Source organism: Otolemur garnettii, unplaced genomic scaffold (genome assembly GCF_000181295.1).
Source record: "Otolemur garnettii isolate 467f Iridium unplaced genomic scaffold, OtoGar3 scaffold00080, whole genome shotgun sequence".
Lineage (NCBI taxonomy): Eukaryota > Metazoa > Chordata > Mammalia > Primates > Galagidae > Otolemur > Otolemur garnettii.
The window spans coordinates 5,985,952-6,009,802 of NW_003852475.1; the positions used below are offsets into that span (position 1 = coordinate 5,985,952).

Genomic DNA, 23,851 nt, shown 5'->3' on the forward strand with positions numbered 1-23,851 from the left:
CCATTCAATATGATATTGGCTGTGGGTTTGCTATAAATGGCCTCTATCAGTTTAAGAAATGTCCCTTTTATGCCTATTTTCTTGAGAATTCTGATTACGAAAGAATGCTGGATATTATCAAAGGCTTTTTCTGCATCAATTGAGAGAATCATATGGTCTTTATTTTTTCTTTTATTGATGTGGTGTATTATGTTTATAGATTTGTGTATGTTGAACCAGCCCTGTAACCCTGGAATAAAACCAACTTGATCATGGTGTATAATTTTTCTTGATATATTGTTTAATCCTGTTTGCTAGAATCTTATTGAATATTTTTGCATTGATATTCATTAAAGATATTGGTCTATAATTTTCTTTCTTTGTTGTATCCTTTCCTGGTTTGGGTATCAGGGTGATATTTGCTTCATAGAATGTGTTGGGAAGTATTCCTTCTTTTTTTATCCTTTGGAAAATGTTGTATAATATAGATACTAGTTCCTCTTGAAATGTTTGATAAAATTTGGATGTGAAGCCATCTGATCCTGGACTTTTCTTTTTAGGGAGATTTCAGATTGATGATGCTATTTCAGTAGTTGATATAGGTCTATTTACGATTTCTAATTTCTGATTGAGTCTAGGGCAGTGGCATGCTTCCAGGTATTGTTCCATTTCCTTTGGATTTTTATATTTCTGGGAATAGAGATTTTTGTAGACATCATTGAGGATTTTTTGAATGTCTAAAGTGTCTGTTGCTATTTCTCCTTTATCATTGCTGATAGACAATATTAGAGATTTTACTTTTCTATTTCTGGTTAGGTTGGCCAAAGGTTTATCCATTTTGTTAATTTTTTCAAAAAACCAACTTTTTGTTTCATTGATCTTCTGAATGATCCTTTTGTTTTCAATTTCATTTAATTCTGTCCTAATTCTGGTTATTTCTTTTCTTCTGCTAGGTTTGGGGTTGGAATGTTCTTTCTTTTCCAGTTGCCTGAGATGATCCATTAAGCTGTCGGCCTCGTCTCTTTCTGTTTTCTTGATGAAGGCTTCCAATGCTATAAATTTCATTCTTAGGACTGCCTTTGCAGCATCCCACAGGTTTTGATAATTTGTGTCTTAGTTTTCATTTAGTTCTGAAAATTTGGTGATTTCCTTCTTAATCTGGTCTTTGACCCAGCTGTCAGTCAGCCTAAGATTATTTAGCTTCCGTGACTTTGTTTGAGTATGGAGATTCCCATTGCTGTTGAGTTCAACTTTTATTCCATGGTGGTCCGAGAAGATACAAAGAATAATTTCTATACTTTTAAATTTGCTGAGGTTAGACTTGTGTCCTAAGATATGTTCTATTTTGGATGATGACCCATGGGCTGATAAGAAGAAGGTATATTTAATCTTAGTAGAGTGAAATGTTCTGTAGAGGTCTATAGGTCTAGGGTCAGGTTTAAGTCCAATATTTCTTTGTTTAGTTTCTTCTTGGAGGATCTATCCAAAACTGTCAAAGGAGTGTTAACATCTCCAACTATTATAGTGCAGGAAGATTTCAAATTGTTTATATCCATTAGGGTCTGATTTATGAATTGAGGAGCATTCTGGTGGGGTGCATAAATGTTCATTATCGAAATCTCTTCATGTTCAAATTTGTTTCCCTTGACAAATACGTAGTGATTCTTCTTCTTTATCTTTCTTTATCTTTGTTGGTTTAAAGCCAATTGTATCTGCTACTAAAATTGCAACCCCTGCTTTTTCCTGGTTTCCATTTGCCTATATTATACAATTCCATCCCTTCACCCCAAGTCTATCTTTATCCCTTAAGGTAAAGTGAGATTCTTGTATTCAGCAGATATCCAGTCTGAGTTTATATATCCAGTCAGACAGGCTTTGCCTCTTTAGAAGAAAATTTAAACTGTTCACATTAATTGAGAAAATTGATAAGCCTGGTTGTGTTTTGGGTATCATGATTTTTGGATGTCCAGTGGACATTTTTAATCCTTTCACCACTGTGGAAGTTGGGTTTTGTTCAGAAAATTTCTGGGTGAGTTTACTTTGGAGGTAGTATATTGCACTGGTTGTTGTGGAGGATGGGTGTGAGTATATCCAGGAGAGCTGGTTTGGTTATGGCAAAATGCTTCAACCTGTCTATGTCATTAAAGTATTTGATTTCTCCATTACAAATGAAAATCATTTTCGCTGGATAGAGGATCCTGGGCTGGAAGTTGTTTTGTTTTAAGAGATTGAAGGTTGATGACCATCTTCTGGCTTGAAACGTTTCAGCTGAGAGATCTGCAGTTATTCTGATATTTCTCCCTTTGTAGGTGATGCTTTTCTTATATCTAGCTGCTTGCAGAATTTTCTCCTTCGTCTTCACTTTGGCAAAGTTAATCACCATGTGTCTAGAAGATGCTTTATTTGGATTGAGTATTGCTGGGGTTCTGAAACTGTCTGCTATCTGAAGTTCTGAATCTCTTACAATGTTTGGGAAATTCTCTTCCAAAATCTGGTGGAGTAGAGCATCTCTGTCTTTAGGACCATCCTCTTCTCCTTTGGGAATTCCTATAAGACAAATGTTTGACCTTTTGGAGTGATCCCACAACTTTCTTAGGGAATGATCAGTTTTTACTCTCCATTTGTCTACCTCATTGAGTGTTTGGGAATGTTCAAAACCTTTGTCCTCAGTTTCAGAGATCCTTTCTTCTGCCTAGTCAACTCTATTAGTGAGGGATTCCACTGTATTTTGGAGCTCCTCAACTAACTTTTTCATTTCCCTGAGCTCTGCTATCACTTTTCTCATTATGTCCATCTCTTGAGTGACTTGAGACAACTTTAGAACTATTCTTTGGAATTCAATTTTCATCTTTTCTTCCATTCTATTTATCTTATTTGCAATCCATGTTCAGAATTCAGTTTCTGACATTGGTGCCATTTGTTTATGCATGGCATCTTCAGTTGTATCTCCCTTGTCATTTCTTGGGAGGGGGGTTGATCTACTCTGGTTATTCATATTGCCAGAGTTCTTCTGTTGAGTCTGCACCATGTTTATTTTCTACTGTTTGGTTATTAGAACTGGTAGGTTGATTGAATTGGGGTTCCCAGGTAGTAGAGATAACCCCTTACCAAAGCCCTATGCTTCGTAATGGTGGCCTCTCTCCTACAATCTTAAAAAGGCCCCTTTCAGAGTTTTGGCTGGAGACTCTGAGGACCTACTTGGTGTGATAGTGCAGGCTAGCTCTGTTTTAATATCAGCCGACCTCTACCCCAGCCTAAGGAACCACCCCATTAGATTTAAATCTTGACTGTGAAGACATACAAATACCTGCAGCGCCCAGCCACCACCCTTCAGTTCTTTTCCTCTACAGAACTTCAAAGGTCAACCTCAAAATTTTCCAGAGTAGACAGCCCCAGACATGGGTTCCAACCAAATTGTCTCTAGCAGTGCAAACCCTGCCCAACAGAGAGGGATTCAAGGACAATTCAAAAAAAGGGATTCAAAGCACAATTGGAGCCAAGGATCCACACTCCTACCTGGCAAACTCAGTCCACACTATTGTCTGCTTCTCTGCTCACAGGCCCAACTGTAGCCAGGATTAACGCTCCCACCTACAGGTCTCAGTCCACACATAGCTAGCCTCTGGAATAGGGATTGGAGTAGTGCTTGCCAAACCAGCTGGAGTCAGGGGACCACGCCCCCACCTTCCAGTCTCAGTCCACTGCCTGGCATGCTCACCAGCCCCATTGAGGGCAGTAGAGTACGCCCTCGCCCTCAGGGCTTGGTTCACACCCAGTAAGCCACTGCTCAAGGGTTCTGTTGGAGTCAGGAGACCATGCCCTTACGCTCAGGTCACAGTCCAAGCCAATTAAGCCTCCACTCGCAGGCCCAGCAGGGACCAGCCTTGTCTGCCAAACTCAGTCCACATGGGGCAACCACTCAAACAAGACACAGCCCAAACCACAGGTCAACACTACCACTGGCCAGACATAGTCATAACCAGGGGACTGCTCCTCCTCCCACCAAGTGTCCCTTACTTCCCACACTGTCTTTCTTCCCTGTTAGTCACAGATTTCATCCTGATGGTTGGCGGTCCACACTATGCCCTGGTCTCTTGGGACAAAACCTAACACTCTGTGCTCTGTAGAGGGCAGAGCTTCAGACCTCCATGCGAGGGTGAAAGGGTGGACTGGGAGTTTGGACTTGTGGAAAAAAATATATGTTCAATTTTATGCCTGGCAGAGTGGTGTCTAGGTTCATAAGTGGGACCTCCCTGGAGAAAGAGACCTGGAGTTTAGCGGCCCTCTCCAGCGAGGTAAAATGAGAGGTCTTTTGTTCCCTGCTCATTCACAGATAGGCTGCAGCAGGCCTCCTGCTTGAGGGAGGGGTCTCCCATCCTCTAGTCAATAGGCTTTGTACCTGTAATTTGTTTTCTTGAATGCTCTTCTTTGGAGTTACAGCTTGCCGAACTTCTTTCTTGGCTCAGCTCCCTATCTTTGGAGTCTGGTTCCGTCCAGTTTTTCTTCCTTTGCTCAGGAGCCTCTGGCGAGGGTTGCTGTCAGTCAGCCATCTTCCCAGAATCTCCTGAAATTGAGTTTTTAATAAACATTGTTGATTTAGATAAAATAGTAAATTTTCTACTCTAATATTTAATCAATGTGCTTAGTTATACAGCCCCATCATTATCCTTATTTTATGTATTAATACAATATTTCATTTTAAAATGCTCATTTACTTTCACATTCACAACACAGTTTTATTTAATATCAGCATCTATCTTTCAAGTAGGTCACATTGTCACTGTGTCAGTTTTCCTTTCCACAGTCCACTTCAGTTGCAGGTTTACCTCATTCGTTCCCATCCAAGTCCTTTGAGATCAAACACTTCTTTGAATCTATTTATGTTCCTGTTTCAGAGGTTTCATTCTAATACCAAGTACCTATTCACATGTATTAGGAAAGATGGCCATTTTTTTTCTCCTCTGTGTATATTATGATCTCCATTAAAAAAAATTTAAAAACCTTTTGTACAACAAAGGTACCCACTCAGAAAAGGTTTTATAGGGATTGAATATAAGGCTACAACCTCTTCCTGATGGATAATTTGGGGGTCAGAGTAACCTTGTATTATGGTACTTCAGGTTCTTTCCTTTTAATTTCTCAAGGAACTTCCCATGTTCACTCCTTATTTTCCATTCATCTAGAATGAACTTTTCATTTCTAGCTGTTGGTACTCTATCAGTTGCTCCAAGTCAAACTCAAAGTGCAACATTTTCTTTGCCAAAAAGTCAGAAATAACTTGTTAATGTCTTCTTTCCTGTGATTGTAGAAACTCCAACTCCACCCCGATGTTGTAGTTATTTGCATAAATATCATTCTCCTCCACCAACCCCCAAGGATTTGGAGAGAGGGGAGATAATTACTGTGCTGTACTTATTTTCTAGAGCACAAAGTTGATAAATATTTATTAAACAAATGAATACGTGGATGATTGAAGGAGTAGTAAAAACTAATTTATTGCCCATGAATTTTAGAAAAACATTATAAGAAAAAAGACCTAATATTTTTATGTCAAACATAAAGTACTTTATATAGGTTGTCTTTTTCAATCCTCATAATAAACTGATGAGATGTTACTATTATCACTCCCATTTAAAGAGTGAGTAACTTATCCTCAGAGAAATTAAATAGTTTTTCTGGTAGAATCTATTGCAGGCTTGTCTGTCCCCAGAGCATATGTTCTTTCTTCTGATCTTTGAGTTTCCATATTTTCTTTCACATTAGTATCCTAAGAGTTCTTTAGATTCAATGTAATGTCTACCATGTTCACATTTCTTAGAGGCTCCTTTTTTCACAAGGAAACTATAGACCTGGGAACAGACCTATATGAGCTGCCTCAAAATTTTTTCACAATATCTAATTCTATTTAATAGCTTGCAGGAGAGTCATGGAATAACAACTTTGGAGATTTCATATTTTCCCTCAAAATAAAATGCTTATGACAAGAGAAGTGCTATGATATGTCAAGTCTTGGGTGTATACTTTAGGTGAAAGTAATCTTGGAAATGCTTTTAAGAAAATACCAAAAATAGCTCTTTTTAAGATGACTTCTTTCAGATGCATTCCTTTTAACATCTTCCATTAGAGTATGGTGTTTTAGAAGTATTACCAATACCCCCACTGCTCTGGTAACAAATATCCATGAGGCGATTTAGTGGGGATGACACTGGTGAGCTTGTAGGTTACCTAGATGTAGTGCTTAGAAGTTACTCCAGATAACAATGTCGGTTCTGCCTTGCCCAGCACAATTTGGTAATGGACTCTTATTATTCTTAGGTTTGAGAGTGGTACTTCCACTTTTAGAGGCTTGCCCCTCATAAGCAGCTGCCAAAACAAAAAATGGTTTTGTTGCTTTCACCAAACTGTTTAATCTCTAGTAGCCTAGGGATGAAGCCTTGTGCTTTGAATTCAAGAATGCTGAGAAGTACCAAAGCTTCCTTGTCAGCCCACAATTAGCTCACTTTTCTGTCTTAGTACAGGTTGTTTATCCTTTGCTAAAATGCAAATGACCCTAAAAAAAGGTCACTTTAAAATGTGTCAGTCAACAATCTCTTACAGGCAGAACTGCAAAATGGTTTTATCCTTTGTGCCAACTTTAACAGCAGCAGTGCTGTCAGGAACGCTCCATTATAAAGAGTGATGAGGCTACACCTTAGCTCAACAGGAGTGAATCTTATGATGGATTAGAAGTGTGCACATGGGCACAGAATGACTAGTGGTAGTGGTGGCCTATGTACCAAGCATTTATGGGTCCTGACTTAGTGAATGAGGGAAGCACTCAGATCAGAGTAGAAGAGAAAAAATGAGAATGAAATGTATTTCTTAAGGAAAGAATGGATACAGGTAAGGAAGAAAGGAGAGGGGCCTGGAAGCTCTAAAACAAGCCTCCTGATTGCTGGCCTTGCCCAGGACAGTCTTATCCCTCAGCTCTGCCTCCAGGGGTTCTTTTTAACTGACAGGGAGCTTTGTAAAGCCACAGCTATCCAGCAAGGTACCACCATATCCAGTGACATTTGTGAGGCTTGTCAATCTCTTCCAAACTATAAAGCATCTTAGATCTCACACATTCAGAGTTTGATTTTAGTATTTGCCAATTGAGAGACTGTACAATATGAAAAAAATGCATAATAAGTGAGATTATAATCCCTATGACCCCCAACACACTTCATGGCCCAGAAAGACCATGGCCTAACCACGAGGAGTCATCTCTTCTTGCCAGAGGTGGACACAATGTCTATAACTTCATACATGGAAACTGGTATGAACATATCTGTATATATTTTGAACAGAATTTTCCAAGCCCAGCTCACAAAGGCTGATTGAGTTTATTTGTCACCTAGGTGATAGTATTGTATCTTTATTAAGATCCAGCCATCTCTACCTTCTCTCCTGACTCCCACTTCTCAACTCCCCAGTCCCCAGGACTCTCTCATTCCTATTTGCCTGCTAGCTTTCAGCAAATGCCTATTAAAGACAGATAGCCAAAAACTCTCATTTGTAAGCTTCGGAATTTCTTCCCTGTCTCTTCTTCTCTGCTCCCCTCCTCTTCCAAACCCAGGAGAGGTTAGAAGGGCAACACCACCACTGTCACTTCAGATAAATTTCCTTGTACTCTTCTTGCCATTAAGACAGCCTCCCTATCGCCATTACCACCACCACCACCAGTAACGTGCTGTTTCTTTCAAGTCCCAGCCTTTTATTTGTGTGATGAACATGCTCAGGACCCCAGGTAGAGCCTGGGCCCACCAATATAATCAAAGCCAGTGGAATATACTTATAAGTTAATATAGATAACATTAAATTGGATGTTATTCAGACAATTATGCAGTACCCTTTGGAAATTAGAAGGAACCTAGAAAGCAGGAAATCAAAGGCTGAGACTCCCTCACAGAGGATTCTAAATCATTGTTTTGCCTCTCCCTTGCTTCTGTGGTTGGAAGATGTTTGCTGCACCCATGCTTAGCCCCCAGTGAATGCCTATCTCATTTCAGGTGCCCCCTGGAGGAGGAGCACCAGAGAATCTGTGGTTTCTTTTACTGGTTTTAAAAAATCATTTTTATTTTATCTCGGTGGCTTCTGTGATTTGCTTCAAACATCAAACTAAAAAAATAATTTATCTCTTTATAAACATGTGATCAATTTTTTAATTACAGAATTTCACATAACATAAAAGTCACCAATTTAGCCATTAAACCAAAGAAGCGAGACACAAAAGACCATATGGGGTGTGATTCCATTTACATGAGCTGTCCAGAAGAGGCAAATCTACAGAGGCAGGAAGGTGATTCGTGGTTACCAGGAGCTGAGAGGAGCAGGGAATAGGGAGTGACTGCTTGGCAGGTCCAGAGTTTTGGTTCATCCTTTGGGGTGATGAAAATATTCTGGAGCTAAATAAGTCTGCAGGTGCACAGCATTGTGCCTATACCAAATATCACTGAATTGTGCATTTTAAAATGTGTTTAAAGTCACTCAGAATGTAAAAAATTTATTCATATGTAGACCAAAATTCATTTCTACCAATTTTCAACTAAATGACATATATATACATATATGTATGTGTATATGTTTATATATTTATTATATATATACACACAGAGAGAGAGAGAAGTTAAAAACTTGGGTTTGCCTTAGAATCCAGGCTTTACCACTCCCTTAGCAACCTGTGGGAAGTTACATTAACAACCTCTCTAATCTTTCTCTGTGCACTAGCAGTAATCCTAATGCCTCCCTGTAAGGACTGTTCTACAAATTTTCAAAGATTTATGTAAAATGCTCAGCACAGATCTTGGCACTTAGTATCCATCCAAGAAGCCATAGACTTTGTTATAAAGTAAAAACTTATTTGAAGACAGGGAGAGAGATAACTCCCCACTGGTGAGAACAACCCCAAACAGAGCTGGGCTCTGGAGTCACAGTAAGAGAAAGGCCCTATGGACAGAAGGGCACATATGGTGAGCTAAGGGGAGTTGTGTGGCAGAAGTCAAATTATATGTATTTATAAATACTAAGAAACAAGAATTATAATGTGGGGTGTTTTGCACCCAATCTGGTGCATCCCTGTGTGATTTGGGCATTTCTCCATGAGGCAGAAAATTAGCCCTCTCTGACCCAGAAAAGTTGTGGACTTCAAGTAAAGCAGAGACCAGGTGAGAATGGCTTTGCTTAAAGTAGAATTGGTGAAATTTTCCTGACAAGACTCTGTGTCTGGCAACTTGGCAGCTAAATGTTAGGTTTCAGGCCAGAGCAGAAATATGTTTACTTCAAAACCAGAGCAGGGTAAGGCCCAGCCTCTCCAGCTGCTGACAATGTTGTGTCTGTGATGTTGGAGGTCACAGTAGCTCCAACAGAAATTAGTGAGCAGTGGATGTCCATGTTGCTGCACATAAGCAAGAAACCGAAGCAAAATGAACCCTTCTCCCAAGTTCCCTGATTCCACTAAACCATTATGAAAAATTTTTTAAATGATAACTTCTCCTTAAATAGAGTTAGTGTATACTCTTCAAAAAAAGCAACCCAGATATCCTGAGAAATGAAGCTTTTGTCATTTTACCACTTCAATTCATATAACTCAAAATTCATATAATTTTACCACTTCAATTCATATAATATCAAAATAGCAGATGAAACACAGCACTGTGAAATTTCTTATCTGAGGAATTCTTTTCCTTTTGCAGCAAGAAGCCAAAATCACATCAAAGCACACCTCCCCAACAGAAGCCTCTGACCTTAGCCTACGATGGAGACTTAGACATGTAACCTGAAAAGGAAATCCAAATGTAGACATCAACTGCCTTAACCGCTTTCTCTTTTGTAGCTCTCAGACTTCTCAGTTTTTTGAGGAATCTCACGATGTGATATATTGGGCAGAATACAGATATTGCAAAAGTAATGTTGCCTCAACTTCATTTGGACATGGAGTCAAGGATTATTAGGTTTGCCATCTTGTTTTGAAGTCGTTTGTGGGGGTGAATGTTTTATTTTTTGGTTTTCCCAAGGGACCTGAAAACCCCTTCTCTTCCTGTTTGGAACTGGGAGGAAGAAAACATGAGAGAATTCCCACAGACTTGAGTACAGTTGATCTTCAGCAGCATAATGACAATCCAGAAGAAAGTCCAATCAAGGCATTGACTGTAAAGGACAGGTCTGACACTGCATTGTTACGCACTATATTAGTGCAAAGTTTTATTCTTCCCATACTTCAACACTGAGTTTTCTAGAGTTTACATTGGTTTAAAAACTTTCAAATTGGATTGCCTATTTTCATGAACACAGAGAGAATGGGTTACCATTTCAGAAATTCTCTGAGTTTTTACCTTTAAATATTGTGTTTTGTTTTACAACCAGGGGATAATGGCATGGCACTTCACGAGTTGCACCTACTGAAAATAATAGAGTGTGTGTAAGGTGGATTCTGAGTGAAATGTGTCCTGAGTGTTAGGGTGTACAAATGAAATTGGTGGTTATATTGGAGAATAAGATAAATTATTTGATTACTAAAATTTAGCCACGTAGATAAAGCATTAACCACACACAGTTGTAATTCAGTTTAATGATGACAAACTGTTTTTATAATTTCAATTTTCTTATCTGAAGATTTATAAATTCTTTTTTTGAATTTAATTATCTGACCTCATTGAATACACATGTCAAACACCAATCCTGTTTGTAGCAAGTCTTGCTTTTATGAGGTTTCAATAATATCTAAAACGACACATTAAAAACCTGAGACCATTTTATGAAGATAATTGTTTGTAATCATAGATGTTGAAAGTAAAAAGGTGCCATCTTGTGGTATTGACTTGTATTTATAACAAATAAAGTGCTCAAGAGACTGCACTGTTGGCTTTTTTAGATTTATTCACTTCTGGAATGCCCTTGCTTTGACAAAAATGGCATTAATAGCAGGTTTACAGTGTTGCTATTTTAGAGGTTGACAGCTGAAATCACTGACAGAGAAAAGGATCCCTGCCCTTCAACACCATCAGGTGTACTATGAAGTAGGTCCAATCACAAAGACATGGAGTAGCTTTTAAGGGCAGCAGTTCTCAACCTGTGGGTCACAACCCCTTTGAGGGTCTCCTGCTTATCAGATATTTACATTAAGATTTATTACCAAAGCAAAATTACAGTGATGAAGTAGCAACGAAAATAATTTTGCGGTTGGGAGTCACCACAACATGAGGAACTATATTAAAGAGTCACGGCGTTAGGAAGGTTGAGAACCACTCTTTTAGGGAATATTTAGAGCTCAAATAATATTAGAACAAAGCATTATAATAATACAAACACTGATATGTAAATGAACTGAGAGAATTAAGAAGATAGCAATGTTAGAAATGTGAAACAGTGAGCAGAGGAAATCATTCATGCTCTGACTTTTGTTAACCATTTAGGATCTAAGTAAGCCTTCCAACTAACTGATTTTGTCCAATGATACCATGTTTTTAAAAGAAAGAAGGTAATGGAAGAAGACAGCTTATTTCAACAGTATGGTTGAGGACACAGTTCCCCAGAGTTGTGCTTTAATCAGTTCACTTTAGTGAAATTCTCAGTAGTTCCGAAGAGGCTGCTTTGGAGTTCAAACCTTGGCTATACCCTTTATTATCTGCATGACCTTGGACCAATAATATAAATTTTCCATGCCTCAGTTATTTGACCCACAGAATGAAGATAGTAACATTATTTTCCTCTTAAGATAGACATTAATAATAAATGTAAAATGCTTAATATTCATCACTTATCAGAAGTGCAATGAATATTATCTATAATTAGTATTCTGTAGTACATTCAGAGTTGGGACCCTTAAGTCTTTCAAGCTTTTCATTCATTACAGATTCAACAATTATCTATATATTGAATTTGCATTGATATATTAGATTTTCAGTATTCATGGCTAAAGTAAAATTGTTTGTCTGATAATACAAATACTTTTATTTTAGTTACACCTATTTTTCAAATATCATAATACTGATTTTATTCATTTATTTGAACAATGCCAATTTATTAAACATCTACATGGGTTAGGCATAGTGCTCAGAGGTACACTGTTGAATCAATGAAACATGATCCTTTCTGAATTTTAGTTTGCTTGAAAATTATGCCACATAGACCCAAAAATTTGAGAATGTTAATCCTACAGAAGGAAATCAGGTAAAGTAATATAACTAAACAAAAAAATTCTATAAGCTGGTAGATATCAAAAGCTTACGCATGAAGTCTATGAATACTTTCTCTTAGAAGAGCATCTTGTGCCTGTAAGAAAAACAGTTTTAACATGTGTTAAATGCAGAGAATTTGCATATGCAGAGAATTTGCAATATGCAGTGAATAAGGGTATGAAGTCAGATGAAGTGCTGCTACTAACTAGTCATTGATCTTAACAAGTCATCTAAGCCCCCTTTCATACTGCACAGGATAGAAAACTTACTCAAAAACACTAACTAGTTTGCACAAGGAATGTGTGGAGTAGAAGTCCCAGATAACTAGCTTGCAGAATTTTTCAGTTTGATGTTCAATGGGCTTTTGAATTTTTGAATTAATTATAGTCATTTAAAATTGAGAGGTTTCACTGAAAAATTTGAAACCTTAGATCTGGTAAAAGCAGTATACAATTTGCAATCATGGAAACTTAGATCTGGTAACAAATGCCTCAATCTTTCATGGTAAGAATTTTCTGGAACTAAATGTTGGCTTCACTCTTTGGAAATGACACTCACTCTTATTGATTTTATAAATACATGCGAGAATATCTACTTAATTCATTTAACAAATATTTATTGAATATCTGCCAGATACTACTCGAGATACTGAGTTGTATGCTGGAAATGTAAAGTCTTTCTTAGTCTTTTCTCAAATCCAACTTCTCAATAAAGCATTCCCCAGTGATGATTTCATACTGTAATCCAAAAGCAGGGGTCCTCAAATTTTTTAAACAGGAGGCCAGTTCACTGTCCCTCAGACTGTTGGAAGGCCGGACTGCAGGCCCCAGGATGAGTCTGCCGCTAAGCAGGACAGGCAACAGTGGCAAAAACACCCAGCAGGCCGGATAAATGTCCTAGGCGGGCCACATGTAGCCCACAGGCCATAGTTTGAAGACACCTGTCCAAGAGTCTATAAATTATAGCTCCTGGCCAGATCAGGCTAGCTGCCCATTTTTGTAAATAAAGTTTTATTGCAGCTCAGCTACAACTATTCATTAATGTATGGTCTATGTCTACCTTTGCAGAATTGAGTAGTTGCAAAGAGACTATAGGACCTGCAAAGGCTACAGTATTACCTGGCCTTCTACAGAAAAGAATTACTGACCCCATTCCTGCTGGTACTCACAATCCCCTTTAACCTCTTAATTTCTTCTTTTCCATAGCCCAAACCCCACTAACATTCTATTTACTACACAAATTTATTTTACAGTTTGTCTATTTTCTTCTTATATTAAGATGTTAACACCATGAGGGCAAGGATCTCAATTTTGCTCTCACATGTATCCCAAATGTTTGAAATATGGTAGGTACTCAATGAATACTTGTGGAAGTGATTGAATGAGGCTACAGAAATAAGCAATATACAACATGCAATCAAAGAAGCCATACTGAGTAATTTATACTTCTAGAGCTTAGTCTAAATATTATAGGCAGCCACAGGAGTGTTGTAAACAATCGAGTGAGGTGATAAGATCTAGGCCATGGTGGTCTCAAGTCTTCCTATACGTCATACCCTGAGTCAGCCAGACCCATTCATCTGTGTCTGGGTTGTGCTACAGATCTTATTTTAGCAAATACTCCATGAGTGAGACATTATTGTGGTAATTGAGTCTCAAAAGATCAGTATTCAAACACTCCACCTCAGAAGGTTCCTCTGTGAGCAGAGGCCCCAGGGAGATGTGGGTTTAGTGGCAAGATCTGCATAGTTCTCCAATAACAACACTAAACAGGAAGCTCAAGGATTTGGGGACAGAGAAATCTACTGGGAATTTTGCAAGCTTTATGTATTTATGTTAAAATGCTTATAAGTTTTCTTCTGCAAAGTTTATATGAGATGTTAGTGTAATCAAAGTACAACAAAACTGTACATAGTTACCATTCAATAAAAAAAAGTACAATAAAACTCAGCTGACCAATTAATATCCCGAGTACGCAGGAGAGACACAGGTGGTTTACAGGTGAGCTAAAATATTGATTCTTCTCCACTTTGGGAGTGACCAAAGCCAGTCTACCTCTCAATTAGTCATGGCCTCATGCATTAAGTATGGGATTTTATAGAATTATCTTTTTTTATACATTCCATGAGATTAAGACATTCTGCAATGGGCAACAGTCATAATTTGTTAATGATATTTTTTGGTCCAAGAAAAGAAAAATCATTAAATTTGTAGCTACTTCTAAAATTATGAGGCTCATTAGAGCAAATTGATGAAGTTTTCTGAGAATATTCTTATTTTGAATAAATTTGTGAACTAGGGATAAAGTGTATATAAACAGTAAGGAGACAGTGATATGAAGGGTTGCACAAAGGAAGACTTGACATGTTGCATCTGGGGGATTAATGAAGGGCTTCGGAAGAAATCGGAATCTTGGCTACACATTAGACAGTGAAGACTTTTTGAAAAGGGTAGAGAAAAAGATAACTGATAATTGGCTAGACATTGTTGCCCCAAAGATTCAAGAGAATCTTCACATTCCTTGTGATAAGAACCAGGATGAGAACAACTTATACATTCTGGGATAGAGCCAAAGATGAGATACCAAACTGAAGTGTATCTATTTCTTCATCAAATAGCATGACATGGTTTCTTATTTGTAGCTCCTGGGGTTTCTCAGAAACAAATTACTAGGAGTCTCCCTGAAAGAGTTTTACCCCATGTCTGCGTGGAGCTGCCTCATCATTCTGATTGCAGAACGAGAAGTTTGGAAAGCAATAGGTGCTATTTAGCTACCTAACTAAGAAGAGCCTGCCTCAGTCAGTTGGTAGGTAGAGGCTGGGAAATATTTAGTCAGCATGTAGGAATCATACACTTGCACAAATGTTTTCTTGATTATCCTCAAAGAAAAAGCAACAGATTCAAACTGTTCAACAGTGTCAAACAACATAATTGTGTCATTTAGAGATACTCAAACTTCCTTGATTCACAGGACCCTTCGTGTCCTAATAATTTTTCCATGACACTCAATAAGCCAAAAGCAATATAACTTAATAAGAACTGAAAACAATGTAATAAGTCATGTCTTAAGAATTTAGTAGCTTTGGTGAGGGGACAATACACATAAATTAAAAGAAAAAATAACATTTTGATATCATTTCTAAATAAACATAGTAACCAAATCACTAGGAGTCTCAGTGGATTTGCAGTCCTGGAACTTCTCAATCTTTGGGCCCAGACCAGATGCTGCACCCTCACTTCCAATTCCATATTGATTTTTGTGCACTATTCATTTTTGTCATGACAATCAAATGAAAACTCAGCTTCACAAAGATGTAACATCAAAAGAAACGTGGTGCAATCTAATGTTGAAAGATGAACTACCTCAAGGTAGGAGTTCATACCATGTCTGATAAATGCTATGTTTTGTTGTGTTTTCCTTGTAAAATTTAAATCTAGTGGATGTAATCCAAAAGACACAATTGATACACAGCCAATCACGGTTTGTGCTTCTAAATAGCCATGAGTATATCAGGGGTTTAGATATCATTGTCGATTTTCCATGAGATTGTTTTTCATTTCAGTGATGAAAAACTTCTTGAGCCTCTTTCTTGTGGTGTGATTCTTTTGGTTCCTGTGTAGGGGATGCCAAGAGCCAGAAGACACCTGAGCAAGATGATCTGCAGCTGAGGAGTGGACCCTTGGGCCATTCGTCCACAGGAGTTCCTTGTGAAAGAGCCCAAGCCTTCAGCATGTGGTTATTTGTTAATTACTCCCCTCATCTGTGTTGTACGGTCTCAATAAAAGGCTGGTGCAGAGGTTCCTTGGGGCTAACCTGCAAGTAGGGGCTAGCCCGCCTCCCTCAAGCATGTACTTCTAATCCTCATCATGCCTGGTTCCTTCCTGCAGTGATCCAGAACACGGCCATAGGGGCCTGAGGGGTTGCGACATTCCTGAAACCATATCTTCAATTTATTTCTCAATCTTCAAATATCTCTCTATTGACCACTATTGATTTCTATATATTTAAAAACACAAATGGGGAAGTCAAAGGGATTTTTATTGGGTGACCCTTCACCCCTAGTAAATATATTCTGTGAAAATATGATTTTTATGGGTAATTTTCTTCAAGTGAAATATTATGCTTCTTTCCTCTAAGTTTTCTATTACCAGACCCTTTACCAAACACTTCTCCTTAACACCTTTTTAACATATCCATATTGATACATGACAAAAAAATAACAATGGATGATGTATTTGGAGCAGCAAATAGGACAAAGCAAGAAGTTACAAAGAAATTGAAGTCATGAAAGAAGAGAAACATTTATCTGCTGATAAGTACATCGTAAGTTGAAACCAAAGCCACGGTGATAAAAAGCAATTTATAAAAAATTTTTTCACAGCCATACAACTTCTGAGATTATACACTGTATATGGATGTGTATATGGACGTGTGTGTATATTTGTATGCATTTTCTCAGGGGAACTAAATTCAAGATTCACAAGAGAAGATCTAAGACCACTCAAAAGTTAATATGTTCCAACTCACTATATTAGGTAAAAAACAAACATTTATCTTTATCTTACAAATGAAGTCAGGCACCTTGCAAGGTGATTTCATTAGTATATTGTACCAACTAGAATAGGCCTGAAACTGCTTAGGGATTAATCCCTCAACCAACAGGTATTGATGGATTGCTATGAACTGCAATCTCATAGCCTACCCAAGGTGAAGAATGGCTAGATATCACTTTCCAAACTAAGAAATCACAATTTGTTCATGATGTCAAGTGTAGACATGTGACCATGCCCTTCAAAGGGCCATTGCAGAATCCTGAGAGTTATTGTTCCTGTTCCTTCATTTTGACAGAATAGGAGAGTGTTTCCTCTTAATGGCTCCATACTGTATCATCTTCCTTGGGACAGGACAACCTGTGAAGACAATGAGACTGATCACCTTCAGGGGAATGGAGAAAATATTCAGGCTGCTTAAAGTGTCAATGGGAGAGAGAAAGGAGGAGTAAACTTCTGGAGCACATCAGAAAACTAGTGAAGAGCTTCAAGCCCTTCTCTTTGGGTACTCAAATGGATAAGAACACAATGGATAAGAAATATAACATTCAAGGTCCTCATGGAGGCTGTAAGCACTTTACCCAAAGCCGAAGAGCTCCATCCACATTCTATATGGCCATACTCAGTTTTTCTGAGACAGATTCCAGCTGGTGGTCTTCATAGTTTTTTGACAATTTGAAATAATTATCTTGAACCCTTTATTTTTAAGAGAAATTTATTATATTTTATATTTTAAATGAAGAATAACATAGAATGTCTTATACTGGCACTGGAGTACCAAACAAACAGTGATATAAAGAAAAAAATGTAGGTCCTATAAATTTGTTTTTGACTCAAAAACTGTATTTTTTTGAGTCTATTCTTTAAACCAAGAATGACTTTATAAGATTTTAAATTTGTCAGTTTTCATCTGCACTGTCTTTCAAATATTGTGACAATATGCCAGCAGCATCTTGTCTTGTCCTAAGATTCTGAAAGAAGAAAAAATGTTTTTAAATGTCAAATAGTAATCCAAATTTCTTAACTTTCCAAATTTCCCTTAAAAATCAATCTATTTTATCAATTCATAGAAACCCTAAATATATACATGGCAATATTTGTTGTGTTTTCTTCACTACCCACTGGTTAACCTGACAGTAGACTTTACGTATTAGTACCAATTCACTTAGTTCATCTCTCAAAGACAATGAGTAAATTTCTAATTAAAGCTTAACATTTTAATAATTGCACCTAAATAAAACTCAAAAAAAGAAGGTCACCATTAGTCTTCTTTAATGATATTTCCATGAATTCCTAAGGAAAGACTTCTCAGTTTGAGAAAATTGGTAAATATGTGCTTCTTTTCAAACAAGTTTAACTAAAAATTTCATTGCATATAATTCATAGAAATCCAAGGAGGGATATACAGAATGAAGATACATAGTTCTGGATTTATTTGAATTCAACTCAAATGCAGAGTTGATTTTCCATCATGGTAGTTTTCTGAAATGTACATTATGGCTTTGTTTAGTTAAACTAGTTATGAAACTTATGCCTCTGAAATCTCTGCACCCAGGCTCCAAGTGTGTTGATTTTGCTTTTAATGGAACAAATTTCAATCCATTTTGCAGCATACTAAGAGGAGTAGATATGTTAAAGCACACTATTCTCTAGGGCTGAGTCAGAAATACATATTGTGGCTATTTTAAGAGAAGCACTCACTCACATGAAATTTAAGGACAATAGGATACCAGATTGCTAGAGGCTATAAGGTGACCTGTTAAAATAATATATTTAACATACTTAAAAATATGTAATGTAACTAAATGTGGCTTCCTTAATGTAACTAAAATGTGGCTTCTGAGCAGCACCTGTGGCTCAAAGGAGTAGGGCACCACCCAGGTGGTGGGTTCAAACCTGGTCTCGGCCAAAAAAAAAAAAAAAACCTGTAAATTATGGCTTCCATCAAATGTTGTACCATGCCGATGTTCAAGACAGCATAATTATTTCACCTGGTTGTGGGCTCTCATAGTTGTACTCAGCCCACAATTGATAGGTTTATATTACCAGAAAGGATTAGTTTTTCTGCATGACCTGAGAACTACCTTCAAATTCTATCACCATTCTGCCCACAAGTGAACCATGGCCTCACAGATCAAGGGATAAAAGCCAGCATGTCCCAGTTGGTGCTATACTTCCATGTCAGCCCAATGCAGCAAGCAGTGACAAACCCATAAGCCACATATCAGTAAGACTCTAGACTTCAGGCAGTCACACAAGAACATGCTCACTAGTTTCCTACTTGCCTTTTGTCTGGTAATTGATCAGTTTCCAAATTTTGAATGTTTTGTTTCATTTCACTTATCATTCTTTTTGGTTCTGGTGTTGGCATCTGTAACCCAGTACCAATCAAGACCTTTTTGTTGGAAATTCCAAGAAGTCACACTCCTTCACACCAGCATGTCCTTGCTGACTCCTCTACAGCCAACACCTAGTCTGCCCATTCAAGTCTGTATCTGAAGAGTGAGATTTCTGATAAGTTTATGTATGTTTTAGACAACACAGGGAATATAGCAAAGTTTCAAAGTAACCCTTTTTTTTTTTTAACAGGGTAGTGTTTGGGTCTTATCTTCAATGTGAGCTGGAGAGGCTGACCACAAACACATTGTATTTCTGGAGGAACTTTGTCAGCTTTACATAGGTAAATGTATATCTCCATAATTCCAGAAAATACACTTCTAACTGAGCAAATTTGTTGATTTCTTAATTTTAGAAAGTAGCAATTGAATTCATGGTATGAATGATGAGTCCTGAGTCTGTAAATATATGGTGTTTTCCCATTTTTTCATATTTGTATTAAGATGTTCTATCATTTATATTTTAAAAATAAAAATATGTACAAACCTCCCTATCTTCAACAATTATCTTTTGACTCTTTATATTTTACACTACTAATGCTAATGTTTCTCTCCCCTTATCTATAAGCCATACCCATTTTTAATGACCAAATAGATATTGTACTCTACTTGACCAAACAGCAGATTAGATTATATTTTCTTCACCAGGCAGCCAGTTCAACAGATGCTTCTATTATGAAGTGCTTAAAACTCTTCACTTTTTTGTCTTACTTAATATATAAGAAGATTCTTTCTCATCCAATGTTTTTCCCCTTTGTAGTATCTGGTTGCTTTCTTCTCCTCTTGCATTACTACATGTCTTAATTGCAACCTAATTTCTTTTAAACTCATAATATTTATCAGTATTCATACACCTACAGACACACACAGAGATATATGACTTTATGAGATTACACACTGTAAAGACTTCTTTTTTCTCCAGCCACCAAGTTCCCAGTCTTTCATTCTCTTCTCCAATCTAAACTGGTTATTTTTTAGGTTTTCTACAGAAATTGCATTTTAGGACTTCCCTTTATCATTTGATTGGATGGTTCCATTAATTCTTAGATCCCACAACTTTCCTTTCCTTGAATTACTCCATTAGTTTGCTGAAGAAAAAAGAGGGTTTTTTATATAATAATAAAAAATCCTATTAAAACTGTAAAAGTAATTTACTGGAATATATTGAGTATCAGATATAAAATTTAAAAACTGGCTCAGCACCTGTGGCTCAAGTGGCTAAGGCGCCAGCCACATACACCTAAGGTGGTGGGTTTGAATCCAGCCCGGGTCTGCCAAACAATAATGCCAGCTGCAACCAAAAAATAGCTGGGCATTGTGGTGGACGCCTGTGGTCCCAGCTACTTGGGAGGCTGAGGCAGGAGACTGGCTTGAGCCCGGGAGTTGGAAGTTGCTGTGAGCTGTGATGCCACAGCACCCTACCTAGGGGGACAGCTTGAGGCTCTGTCTCAAAAAAATAAATAAATAAATAAAATTTAAAAACTGAATCACAATGAGAATTTACTAATATAGTAAAATGTTTTTAATATATCTCCTTCAGCTAATGGTCATGTAGATAAAAGATGAAATCATAAGTACAATTTTGAATATAAATTTTGGAATATTGCTGCCAACAATCAAAAAATATACATTCATTTTATATATAACAAATGACTAAATCATTAAGCATATTGTAAAGAAAACTAAAATGGACATAAAATTAAGATAAGAGTTACAAATAAAGAATATCTGGGAATGAACAAAGGGGACATCTTTTATGATATAAAGAATGAAATGGGAATTGCACGATCAACTTTATAATAGAATTGATAGCTTACATAAAGTTCCCAGAAAGAAAAACTCAAAAATTAAAAACCAGAACAGTATTCTTAAGAAATTCAAGTGATAATTAAATATAATCACATACAAGAAATAACTGGCCCAGATGGTTTTGCTTATAAGTTCTAACAAACACTCAATAAATTAATTTTAAATATTCACAAATTTCTATACAGATTAGTAAAAGAGCCAATACTTTCCAACTGAGTTGGAATTAGGGTAGTATAGCCTTGACACCATAAGGAAAGATTGCTCAATTTATGAAAAGTATTACCCAATCTCATTAGTGCAAATCTGAAGAAAATATAAACTTACTCTAGCAAAAAACATAATAATAATTTGGGGATATACCTAAAAATACAAAGTTGGCTTATCATTAGATAATTAAAGTAATTAACTATATTAACAGATTAAAGCAAAACCAATGATTATCCCAATAAATGCTGAAAAAAAATGTTGATAAAATGGAACTATTTGTGATAAAGCACTTAATATAAAAAACAGAAAGGATAGAAGGAAAATACTACCTGATATTGATGGTCCACTATAATCCTTACCTCCCGATATTTATGCAATTCTCTCATTCAAAGAACAAACTTTCAAATAATTGGGTTTGAAGAACTAATTGGCTTTATTTATGATTCATGAAATAAACAACATTCTATCTGTGCAATATAAAGGTACCCCGCTGAGCTGAGCAGAAAATGACCGAAGAAAGCAAAAATAAGGAACAGAAAGTCACCTGGTCATTTCAAAGTCACTTTCCTTACAAGGTTAAAGTAGAGAGGACTTCCTTATCATCTTGGCTCAGGTTGACTTGGTCCCCTGAAATTGGTTGCTGTGAATAACTTTTTTGTTGTTGTTCTTATTGTTCGTTTCTTTTGAGAACAAACCTAAATTCAGTGACTGACTCTTGACTCGACTCTGGATTTATCTGATTTGTTGGGGCCTAGTGCAGGAGCTCAGTCCAAAAAAATGATCTCTCTTAAATTATATTTCACACTTCTTACATTGTATTGAGCTGATTTGTGTATCCAGGACATTGTGGAAATAACAGTGGGTGACTTTCAAGGCTGTCAAAAAACACATTTTAGCATTTGCCTTCCTGTCTCTTGAAATGCTCACTGTGAGGAGACCCAGCTGCTGTGTGTTGTGAGGATAAGCAACCTTCTAAACAGGTCCCTGTGGACAGGATCTGAAATGTTCACCCAACAACCAGCATTAACTTGCCAGCCACATGAATGAGCCATTTTGGAAGGTAATACTCCAGTTCAAGTCAATCCTTCAAACGACTGCAGGCTTAGTTGATATTTTGACTACAATTGTATGAGAGAATCACACACCAAAAGGTGCTCCCAAACTCATTACATATGTTTATTTCTGTTTCAAGCCATTAATTTTAAAGTAATTTGTTACATAGCAAGGGATGACTAATACACTAGATAGTTTTTTTTTTCCAGTTTTTGGCCAGGGCTGGGTTTAAACCCACCACCTCCGGTATATGGGGCTGGCACCCTACTCCTTTGAGCCACAGGCACCACCCCAGATAAAATGTTTTTATAACAACTTATAGCCCTCTTTATGTGCAAATGAAATATTAAAATATTCACTTTAAATTAAGAACAAAATAAGGACTCCTGATATTTGTTTTCAATATCATATATTAAGAAGTCCTAGCCAGCCCAATAAGATGGAGGAGGGGAATGTTACAAAGATTTTAAAATTGGAAAAGAAAATCTCTATTATTAATGAATCCCAAACAATAAAAAAAAAAAGAAAATCATAGGCCAATCTAATAGACACAGGTACACAAAAGCTTTTTGTAAAATATTATCAAAATAAGCTGAGAAATGTACCCCCAAAAATTATTGTAGGTTTTATCTTATAAAGCCTTAACATTAGAAAATCAATTCATATAATCTGTACAACAATGAATTTAAAAAGAAAAGGAAGACATGTGAAAGCAATAAAAGCATATAATAAAACTGAGTTCTCAATGAAAAGGAAAATCTTTATTATTATCCTTTACAGTTGAAAAGCTTGAATAGGGAATGCAAAAGAATTTACAAACTATTAAAATGAGTAAGAGAGTTTAGTAAGTCCATTAGATAGGAATCAAAATATTAATGTCCTTTGACATTGCAATCCTATGGGTCTCACTATGTTGCCCAGACTGGGCTCAAACTTTGGGCCTCAAGTGATCCTCCCACTTCTGCATCCCAAAATTCTGTAACTACAGGCACGAAACAGCATGGCTCAGACCATTGCAATTCTTTACACAAATACCAAATAGTTAGAAATGAAATTAAAAGAGGCCATTTGAAATTTCTTTTTTTTATTTTTATTTTTTCATTTTGCCATTTGAAATTTCAATATCAAAAAATACACTAGGAATAAATTCAACAAGACATATGTAGAAACTTTTTGTAGGATAACACTTTATTTAGAGACTATAAAGAAAACTTAAATGGGAATATGTGCTGGATATTTTTCATTTTTTTCCTGCAGACCCATTTTCAACTCTTATCCACCAAGAGAAGTGCATGAATTTATGATCTATATCAATGGGCTCATTGAATTGTGGATTTTGGTATGAGCCAATGAAAAGCACTGGTGGGAAATTAGAGAGCAAAAAAAAAAAAACCAACAGAATTCAGCTACTACTTCACTTATGGATTGCCATGGAGTGATTACATTGCTCTAATGAAGGGTAAAGCTTCTACAGAAGCTTTAAAGGTGTAAAAGTGTAAAGTCCCTCTTCTTTACACCTAGAGATTCAGCCTCTGGGTCTCAGTAACCACTCATTCTGCTTCCCTTTGCCCTGCAGGCATATGGCTGTTGATTTTTCCTAGTCTTGCTCATTCATTTAAAAATATTTTTATTAAACTCAAATCAATCACCTTGTGTGAGT

At 36.9% G+C, this 23,851-nt stretch overlaps 1 protein-coding gene across 1 annotated transcript in view; it reads left to right on the forward strand.

Moving 5' to 3' along the window:
• Nucleotides 1-10,848, forward strand: part of THSD7B (thrombospondin type 1 domain containing 7B) — a 1,042,983-nt gene extending 1,032,135 nt beyond the window's left edge. The window contains exon 29 of the mRNA XM_023515847.1: nucleotides 9,693-10,848. Within this exon, the coding sequence (XP_023371615.1) occupies nucleotides 9,693-9,774 (82 nt within the window). The 3' untranslated portion in view covers nucleotides 9,775-10,848. The remainder of the gene's footprint in view (nucleotides 1-9,692) is intronic.
• Nucleotides 10,849-23,851: the final 13,003 nt, after the last annotated feature.